The 11,085-nt window shown below is 39.8% G+C and overlaps 1 gene segment (V, D, J or C); it reads right to left on the bottom strand.

The window, feature by feature from the left end:
- Positions 1-10,175: 10,175 nt before the first annotated feature.
- On the bottom strand, positions 10,176-10,869 carry LOC115894264. The segment is given in 2 exon segments: positions 10,176-10,589; positions 10,759-10,869. Coding segments are annotated over 2 exon segments (426 nt in total).
- Positions 10,870-11,085: the final 216 nt, after the last annotated feature.

Consider the following 11,085-nt stretch of genomic DNA (forward strand, 5'->3'; position numbering starts at 1 on the left):
GTGTGACCACCCTATTAATAAGTCTTCAGGACAGGAGGCTGTGCTCTGGGAACATGCAAATGAGCAGGTGATGTGGCAGGCTGGGCACAGCTGCACGACTGGCTCATCTCAATAACTCAACAGTGGCTCCGTGACCCCAGGTGTCCCAGGTCAGACCAGGGTAGCACAAATTTTTCTGCAGAGAATGTGTTTCTACTAGGGACTATGTTTTGATAAACATTTTTTAGGCATTTTTTTTGACAATTTGAAATACTCCTCAGGAGTCAATGGAATAATGTGTTTCATTGGTGTATGGGGATTATTTAGGAGAATATTCTTGTTTGTAGGAAACACATAGAAAAATGTTAGACAGTAGGTTTCTCAGGTCTTCTAAAGACTATCATATGATTCCAGTTAGGGAAGGCTGTAATTGTGCTATGCTCGCAACATTTCTGTGAGTTTGACATTTTTCCTTTCTAAAAAAATTAAATATAAAATTTATTGACATGATGCTATATATATTTGTAAGTGTTAGGTAATGGTGTTATGCCATTGTTCTTAACAGTATAAGATCAAACAATTTATTACAGATACACAAAGATGATACCGTTCTTCTTCAATGAATGCAGCACTCACAGACCCACCATTATCAAGAGAGACAGGTCTTTTTAATACCCAGAGACCAAATGGACTGCACCTATGTAGAACTTTTGCCTCCCTAACTTAAGTACTAATAGATTACTTTTGACTGGAAGACTTAGTGATAAACAGTTGATTAACACTTTTTTAGGTTTTTTATATATTATATACTCCATTTTTCCAACAAAGTATGCTACAGAAAAAAATGTTATTAAGGAAACCATAAAAATGCGAAAATATATTTACTACTTATTAAGTGCTTGCTCAAGGGTGACACACACAGAAGAAAATATAAGTGGATTTGCAAATTTCAAACCCAAGTTATTCAAAGGTTAACTGTACCGTGATGAATGTAGCAGTCCCCATCTGTAATCTAGGGCTTTCCCTTTGCTGTACCTCTGCTGACTTCCAATGACCATATATATGTCTTATGTTCTTTCTGCTCTTGAGCAGAGAACTGCCTGCATGCATTTCTGGCCAGATGGCCTGGAATATGTATCTCTTAGGAAAGTTTTATGGTTTCACTGTGTCCTCCAGAATCCAAAGTTCATTCTCAGTGTATAGTATTGCCAGGTGGGGCCTATTGGGATGTGTTTAGGACATGAGCGTGGAGTCCTCTACTAGTGGAATATATCAGCCACTATAAACAAGAATTATAGGGCTGGGATCTCTCCCTCTCCTGCTCGTCTGACATGTTAAGACATGGCCCTCCTTCTTTTGAAGAACTCAATGCTCCAGGCATCATCTTGAAAGCAGAGAAAGCAGACCGTGAGGGTTGATCTTCACTTATCCTGAGTCAGGTGGTTGTTGATGTGTCTTTTACCATTCATCTTCTGTTCCCTCCCTCCCTTTCCTCCTTTCCTCCCAGTGTAAATTTGCTACCTAACAGGAATCCTTATTGCTGGCGGACCCAAACTAAGATAGTAAAAAAAAAAAAAATCCTTAATCTTTTGTATGGGGGTATTTCTTATCTGAATATTTACCATTTCTCATTCTTTGATATGTAGGAATATTCGGAAAGCAACTAATTTTTTTTTTTTTTTACTAATCTATTTTAGATTGAATTTATACTGTGGTTTTTTTTTTTTTTTTTTTTTTTTTTCTCTGTGTTAAAACAAAAAATTAAGTTGCAAGCCACCAACCTACAGAATGGACTCCTCTTTTGGCAGAGAGAACATCGAAGAAATCTGAAAAACTAGGTTAGGCCATGACTGGCAGGTGAGTTTAGATGTGCCTCATTATACTCTCCTCCCTTTGGGGTTCAGACACAACTGACCAGCATTATCATTACAACAGAGATCTTTAGACTGACAAAACAGACGCTTTGTAGCAATAAGATACCATATTCCAACATGACAGAGATTAGGCCCTGAAGAAAATCTAAATATTTTCCCCTAAAAATACTTCTTTGACATATTGTGAAGTGGCCCTGCAAAGCTGCCTGTTGTGGGCCCAATTTGCATTCTGCAGAGAATCTCCTCCTCTTACTATGTCTTTTCCAAAGAGTCTGACATTTCTTCAAAGGTCTGACAAGCAACATTCACCATCGACTTTATTTGCTACCCATAGGATTTATCTGCATGACAAGAACCTTGGCTTCCACACCCTCTTATCTAAACTCAAGTATTTCTTTATAATGAATCAACTCTTTAGGCAGAGCTTAACTCTTTCAACCAGGTGCCAATCAGGAAAGCTTTGAAGCCACCTGTGACCTGGAAGCCCCTGCTTCAAGCTCTCCCACCTTTCCAGAACAAACTAATGTATAGCTGATATGTATTGACTTATGTCTTTCCCTGTAGTTTCTGTCTCCGTAAAATGTATAAAACCAACGTGTAATCCAACCACCTTTGGCACATATTTGTAGGGCCTCCTAAGGCTGTGTCACAGGCCATAAGCCTTATCTTTGGCAAAATAAACCTGTACATTGATTGAGACATGTCTTAGATACTGTTGTGTTTATACTGGGTCACAAAATTTAAAAATCCTCTAAAACTCTCTGCACATCCATAAATCTACATTAGAGACAGTGGAGTGAGTATACCTCAACTCAACTCAAACTTTAAGAACCAGACAGACTTTCCTGTACTTCGATAAATGAGGAAACATTTGGAATAGGGTCCTTAGCCTGGGGCAAGTTCAGGCTGGCAGTCCCTGAGAGCCTCCAGGCACTGGCCCAGCACTGTGGGGGAAGCATCTGCTCTCCTGAGCCACAGGGCTGAGGACCTGAGAGGAACCACAGGCCCTGCCCACAGGGCTGCCCTGCAGTGGCTTGAGGGAAGGAAACTGCTCACAAATTCAGATGACCTGCATTAAGCATATATCTCCCAGCCTGACAAAAGTGAAAGTCTCAGGACCCACGCCTTAGGGCTAGGGCGGGGTTCCTGGGCTGTCTACTGTCAGCTCTGTCCTTCCTGGTCCTGAATGACTGGGACCCTGGTGGAGCCAAAGACGGAGGGTCAGCAAATGTCCTCAAAGTCTTACTCAGCCAGACTGTTCTGCTTGGAGAAAAAAGGAACACAAACTACAAAACTAAAAACTAAACATAAAATTATGTGTATTTGTATAATGAATTTGTAACATAAACTTTACATATGGAATACATAAAATATTTTATAAATAAGTTGTATTTATATATTTATATATACCATGTATATATGAATAAATATATGACGCACATTTATATATAAAGAGATATAACTTTCATTGCTAGTGTAAGGTATAATAATTTAAACTTTAATAAATTGAACGTGAACATTGAAAACGAGCACTGGGTGCACCACCTCATGGCCCCTCCTCACTCCAGGGCCTAACCATCAAAAAACTCAGGACCCTCTTCCATGTGCCCCCCTGGGCCAATAGCAGCAGGCTGCCCATTGCTGAGGATCGTGAGTGACCTGAGGGGGATCTGCAGAATCATAGGGCAACAGATGCCCAGGAGATGGATAGTTTGTACCCTGAATAGAGGGACGTATTGTCCACAGGGCTCAGCATAGACAAGTCCTCTTCTGGTCATTTCTGTGAAACAAAGCAGCACATGTGGCTCAGAGGCTGCATTGGTCACATGATAAAGACCCTCCATGACTCATTCCCAGCTTCCGCTCTGACTGGGGTGATCTCTCTGCCCAGCTTTCATGGCTCACCAGCTGCTGGGACTCTGTTGACAAGGGCCTATGTCAGTCCCATGCACAAACTTCTCAATACTTGCCATTTTACTTTCTGGTCTCCAATAACCACAACTTGGCAACCATGACCCTTCCACAAAGATTCACAGAGTGGGGTCAGAACTAGGGTTCTGCAATGTGCTGGCGCATGTATGTAAGAGAAACAAGGCGTGGCCAGCCCATGTCTGAAGTGAGGATGAATTTTCATCATGAATTCGGAGTAGGAGGTGGAAGAAAACATCCTGACATGCTCCGTGCAGTGACGCCCACAAGATACACTAGAGGTGCCCATCGAGGAGGTGGGAAGGGGGTGTGAGACAAAGAGGGGATGTGAATTCAGAGGTGTCCCCCAGCCTATTACCCCGAGAACATTTCAGACCCTTAGCAACACCTAGGCCCCCGGGGAGAGCTGTTGCTAGGGAAGAGTTGTGCCTGACAGGAGGAGGGAGCACCTACCTTTGAAGGCATCTTGGTTAGTGATGGCCAGAGTGACATCTGTTCAGGCCCACAGAGCTATAACACTGTGAGTGTCCAACTGTAACCATTTAGATCAGCACTAATGAAAACGATTTTTTTTTTTTTTTTTTTTTTTGGGACGGAGTCTCACTTGGTTGTCCAGGCTGGAGTGCAGTGCCCGGATCTCGGCTCACTGCAAGCTCCGCCTCCCGGGTTTACGCCATTCTGCCTCAGCCTCCCGAGTAGCTGGGACTACAGGCGCCCGCCACCTCGCCCGGCTAGTTTTTTTTTTTTTTTTTTTTTTTTTGTATTTTTTAGTAGAGACGGGGTTTCACTGTGTTAGCCAGGATGGTCTCGATCTCCTGACCTCGTGATCCGCCCGTCTCGGCCTCCCAAAGTGCTGGGATTACAGGCTTGAGCCATCGCGCCTGGCCAAAAATAATTTTTCAAGATGGTGAAAATGTCTGGAAATTTCTAACAGAAAAATTGACAAAAAGATGTTTTTTCTTAGGCCCCCACACCAGCTTCTGCCTGGGACCTGACTTTGTCTTTAAGGTAGTGAAATCTGTGATGAGGTTTTGAGTTGGGCAGTGAAATCACAGCAGGGCAGGCTGTGCTCTGTGTGCTGTGGAGGACGGGGGGACACTCCTTCAGTGTCAGTGATGCTGGGAGTTCGAGGGAAGACTCAGCATGGAGCTGCCTGTGAGTCGCCCCAGCAATGCTGTCTGGACAGCGATCATCTCACAAGTGTACTCGGATGCCAGTGGATGGCCCAAACATGGGCTCAGGCTAGAGAAGGACAAAGCTTTAGGGATGACAATGTGGGGCTCATTTGATACTCTGAAGTTTCAGCGCAACCATAATAAATCATATGGGAAGAGACAGGAATCACAAGGTTGTGATTTTTCTTTTGCTATTAAAATATATCCCCTCTGCTCATTTTTCCCTCCAGGATGTACCAACTGATATACTCGTAACCAAAGTCACTGTTTTTAATTATTGTTTTAGTAACTGACAACCTGTGTGCAGAGTTCCTAAGGAAGTGGGAAGCCAGACCATCATTCCTATGGTAAAGCAAGGAAGTGACTGTGGATGTGAACAAATGTGAGTTTCATGTACACATCTCCAGAGCCATGGGCCACTGATCTGGGGGAGAACCTGCAGTCATTTCATTTTCCCATGCCCAGATGAGAGGACACCTTGATCTGTGTTCTTCGGATGAACTCTAAACACTGGACCATATTCTGAAGCTCTAGTTCACACTTCTTTTCTGTGCTAGAGGGACTCTCTCACTCATATACATAGTATGTATTATACTTTCTGCATAGGACAGTCTGTGATACATACAGTTTGTTTTCTGCTAAATACCCATCAATCATGTCATTTATGAGTCTTCCATAAGTGTTACCTGCCCTATGGCTGTGGGCTCTTCCAAAAGAATGGGCCAGAGGTGGAGCTGTGAAACTGTAGCTGGATGAAAAGTGTAAGTTTCAAAATAGGGTAAAAAAGTGGTGATAATAATATTCCAAATTAGTCTGGGCTCTTGGCTGTGATTGCTGGTAAGTGCGAAGGAGTCTAAGTTTGGTTTTTATTAGATTTATTTCAATTAGTAAAGCAGCCAGAGTATAGTGCACTCATTTTGAATGTGCAATTGAATAAAGTTTCTGTGTAATTCATTGTCCGGATGGAATGATAGAATATTTCACATTCCCTTGTGCTTCCTTCATGGACAATCTTTATTAGTTATCACTGCTCCCACCCAACAAAAGTAACTGTCTTTCTGACATCTACACAATCATTTAGGTTTTCCTGTCTTAAACTTCATATAAATAGCATTAAGTGTATATTTATCTTTTTAGCCTTGGTATTATTCCTTACTACTTTTGAGGCCGTCATTTCTTCCAGTGGACTCGAGGTCCATCTGATGTCATTTCCTGTAATTCTGAAGGATTTTCTCTCAAATGTTTTATGAGACATAGCTGCTATGAAGAATTTATTTTGTTCACCAAAATTTATTTTTGCTTTCTTGTTAGATTTGAAGGATATTTTCACTGGATAGATTTCCTGGCTGCCTTTTTTTTCCCAACATTTAAATATGTCATTTTACTGCTTCTAGCCTCTATTGGTCCCAATGAAAACTTAGCCAATGGCTACGTTGTTGTGTCTCTGTATATAGTGTCTGCTTTTATTCTGATGTAATGAAGATTTTTTTCTTTGTCTTTCAACATTTTAATATAATGTGTTCAGTTATTAATTTCTGTTGACTGTCTAAAAGGGTTTTATTGAATTTTTTCATCTAAGAATATTTTTTATTACTTTTGAAAAGTTTTGTCATTGTTTCTCCAAATACTTTTTCAGCCACTTTCTCTGTCTCTCCTCCTTTGTGACTCTCATTACACATTTCTTGGTATCCTTCGCTCTGAGCTGTAAATCTCTGAAGTTTCTTCCTTTTTTTCTAAACATTTTCTTTATGCTCAATGATTTCCATTCCTCTATTTTCAAGTTAACTGATTGTTCTGTCATCTCAATTTGCTATTAGACCTAGCTAATAAGTATTTAAATTGGATTATTGTACTTTTCATTTCTAGAGTTCCCATTTGGTCATTTTTTATACTTTCCATTTCTTTTCTTGAGGTCCTATTTGCTGAATCTTCTTTTTTAAAATATTTTCTTTTTTTTATGTCAATGATCATAGTTTTAAAAATAATTATTTGGACATCTGCATATTAACTGCTTTGTAGTCTTTGCTAAAGCCAATAATGAGGACAAGTGAGAATCAACATTCATTGGCTGTTTTCCGTGGTTATTATTGTGGTTGCTTTATTTTTGTTCCTTCAATATAGATCATACCCCTCAATTTTTTTTTCAGGATTTTTTAAAACGGAAAACGGTACACTTTTGACGATGTATTATAGTACCTCTCTTTAGATTGTGGGGTTTTAATTTTAATTTTAATTTTTTTTTAGAAACAGAGTCTCACTCTGTCACCCAGGCTAGAGTGTGGTGTTGTGATGATAGCTTGCCACAGTTTTGAAATCTTGGGCTCCAGCGATCCTCTAGCTTCATCTTCCTGTGTAGCTGAGACCTATAGATGCATGCCACCACTCTCTGCTATTTTTACAAAAAAAAAAAAAAAAATTTGTAGCGATAAGGGTGTCACTATTTTGTCCAGCCTGGTCTTGAACTCCTCATCTCATGTAATCCTTCTGCATCCGCCTCTCAAAGTACTGGGATTACAGGCTTGAGTTACCATGTCAGGCCTGGAATTTGTTTCATTTTTTCTGATATTTAAAAAATTTTCTTCTTAGTTACTTGTCAGAACTTACTGATAGTGCCAGACTTATGATATTTGGAGTTATCATTTTTTGACTTTCAGATGATGTGAAAGTGATATACATTCAAGTAGAAATCGTACTTGTAGTATTCATACAACTATTCCATCTTCTCTTTCAATAGGGTATTCAATAAATTGCATGAGATATTCAACACTTTATTGTAAGATAAAGTTTGTGTTAAATAATGTTGCCTTATTGTAAGTAATGTAAGTGTACTGAGAACATTTAGGATAGGATAGGCTGAGCTAGTGGATTCCATATATTAAATGTATTTTTAATGCATGATATTGAAAAATCTATATCTCACATGATGTTTAACCACTGATATCTCTGCTTCTTTTTATTCTTAATATTTAGTTTGAATTTACAGAGACTGCACATGTATCTGCACAGCTTAGTGGTCACCAATGATTTGAGAAGTTTTGATCAAATATCTGGAGCTTACAAATCTGTCTTCTGTCAATGCATCTGTGTGTAGTTTAAAAAGCACAAGCAAAATGCAGCCAGTTCTTACCTCCCTCTGGTTTTACTTTGCACCAGGCACTCCTGGGTCTCATCACTCATATCTATAGCTTCTAAGTCACCAGGAATATGTGCAGAGATTGTTTCAGCATATGGCTCTATCTTATCCAGGAATCTGCTACTTACTGTCAGCAGATGTACTACTTGCCCCAAACAGGGCATCATCTTGAACTAGTAAAAGTGTGGGCTTTTCCTGTTCATTTCCTATGGAGTTCTCCATGTTTAGCTGGAAACACTGAAGAAGTTTACTCCTTGGCTTTACTCAAGTTCACTCCCATTGGCAGCAAGCTGCTAGCTTTATTTGCTATCCTCATATTGGTAAAACTCCAGTTCTGTAATTCATGCTGACTGAGCTGTGGGTAGAAGCATGCTATCACAGGCAAAAGGCTACAGACTTTTTCTGTCCTTACTCAAAGCACTGGTACTTTTTTTTTTTCTATAAAGAATATACATCTTTAATTATTTTATGCTTCACCAATTTTCAGAGTGCTGAAATAGTTTTGATTTTTTAGCTTTGTATTTATATGTGTGTTTGTTATTTAATTTTGCACAGAAGGTTTATTAAACTCTTTATGATGCCATAAACAGAGATGCCTTCTAAAATGCATTTAAATGAACATAATAGCCACGCTGAAATGGAATGAGGTTATTCACTAACATAAGTAATTTTGGACTTGAGAACTTGAACTCTGCACCCTCAGTTTAAAGAGAAACCAAGGTTCTAACAAATAGAGAATCCTGATCCCTAGTTTTCACATTCATGAAGGAACACACTGTTAATTTTTAAGATGCCTTCTTTGTATTCTAGAACTGAGCAAATTAGTGATTACACTCTACATAATGGGAACTATGATTGTCTTTAATAGAGATAAGAATTAGAAATAAGTAAAGGTGCAAAATAGAAGGAAACTTGTGGAATTGTTTAAAAACCGCCTTTTCCTTATTTTTTAGTTACTTGTGTGTGTGTTTTAAATTTATGTGGAAATACTTTTAGACCTAAAATTTGAAAAATACAGTAAAAATGGTTCACATATGCTCCTCCTCCAGCTTTCTCGAATGTCAGCATCATAAATAACCATAGTATAAGTATCACAACCATGAAATGAACATAGTTATAATGTTATTAATTAACTCATTTAAAATCCCATATGGATTTCACTGCTTTTTTCCACTGATGACTTTTTTTTTTTTTTTATGTTACAAGATAAAATTCAGGGTTCTGTATTTTATTTGGTTATCCTGTCCTTAATATGTTTAAATCTGTGATAGTTTTTCACTTTTGTTTTCTTTCATGGCCTTGAAACTTTGGAAGGTTACTGGCCAGTTATGTTGAAGAATGTCCTCCCAGCTGGGTCTGTATGATGTTTACTATTGATTCAATTCACACCATTAATTTTTGGCAAGAATAGTACAGATAGGATGTATCCTCAGTGCTTCATAGCAGATGTTACATAATGTCAACATGTCTTATAGGTGGTAATAAATGAATGTGATCAATGAAATCCCTTTTGGAAGGAAGCCTTGGACAAAAATAATGAAAACAACTGCTTCTATCACTCCTTCTACTTGGTCATTTGCAGACGTCATTAGGACTAGTCTATTTCTTCCTCTCTAATATGTACTTTATTTTTACAAACGTTAATGTTTTTACAGTCTACTGCATCATAGAGAAAATTGAAGAAATAATTTAGATCACTTTTAAATGGCAAATGTTTCCATAATAACCATTTGCACTGAAATGTTGATAGCCTGAAGAAAGAAAAAGAATGGGATTTATTCAGCCATGGTAGTAGCTTCGTGCGAGCAGCTTTTACTGAGTCAACTATTCAGATAAATAGAATTTTCTACTACTTAGAATGTTGCAGAATTCAAATGGAGAGGTGTAGCATGCACTGAGCTACTTCGACTGCAAAAGTGAAGAACAACTGGGGCTATATAAGGATTCATACGGTGAGACACTATTTCTGGAAACCTGGGATTCTGGTGCCTCAGTTGAAGAGAGTCCAAGAATCAGAGTCCAAATTGTTCAAGGATTTTTTATTTTTTTTTTATTTTTTAGAATCACAAAATGTCCAAACAGAGCAGAGATGCTAAAACTCAGTGACCACCACATTAGCTGTCTATAAAGGAAGCAGCTGGTAAAATCTAGTAAACACTGATGGTCTTGTTGAGGTTTTTGTTTCATGTTGAATCACTGTGGGAGGTAAGTTACTACCCTGCTGGCAGTAATAAACTGCAACATCTTCAGGCTCCAGGCTGCTGATGGTGAGAGTGAAGTCTGTCCCAGACCCACTGCCACTGAACCTGGCTGGGATGCCAGTGGCCCTGCTGGATGCACCATAGATGAGGAGCCTGGGAGCCTGCCCAGGTTTCTGCTGGTACCAGGCTAAGTAGCTGCTAACACTCTGACTGGCCCTGCAGGAGAGGGTGGCTCTTTCCCCTGGAGACAAAGACAGGGTGGCTGGAGACTGCGTCATCACAATTTCTCCGGTGGTATCTGAGATTGGAAAGAAAACAGAAATGCACTCATGTAATCAAGATCAAACCCACTGTCTTTGAGTAGAGGCAAAATTGTTGATCTACACTGAATTTTAATTGTATTTGGTGCTGAGCAGAGGTGGCAGGAGTTTTCAGTGATGTGCAAAACCACCTCATGTTCCCCTCACCTGGGAGCCACAGTAGCAGGAGGAAGAGAAGCTGCGCTGGGGGTTCCATGGTTCCCTCTGGGTCCTAACTGAGCAGTTCCTCCCCAGAGCTCTGACCCAGGCATTGATAAGGGCTCTGGAAGGTTGGGCAGCTGGGAGTGACATGCAAAGCAGCTGGGGTGGGAGCTGGACTTCCAGCTGCAGGGACCACCTGCTTCTTCCTCTCTGCACTAAGCATCCTGCGCCTCCCTAGTTGTCAGGTCAGAAAAGTCTGTTGGCTCAGTCTGAGTGTAGAACTTCCCCCTTGTGAGGACAGAATTTCACTCCTGTGTCTTCTCCTCCTCAATC

This window comes from Rhinopithecus roxellana, chromosome 17 (assembly GCF_007565055.1).
Source record: "Rhinopithecus roxellana isolate Shanxi Qingling chromosome 17, ASM756505v1, whole genome shotgun sequence".
Classification (NCBI taxonomy): domain Eukaryota; kingdom Metazoa; phylum Chordata; class Mammalia; order Primates; family Cercopithecidae; genus Rhinopithecus; species Rhinopithecus roxellana.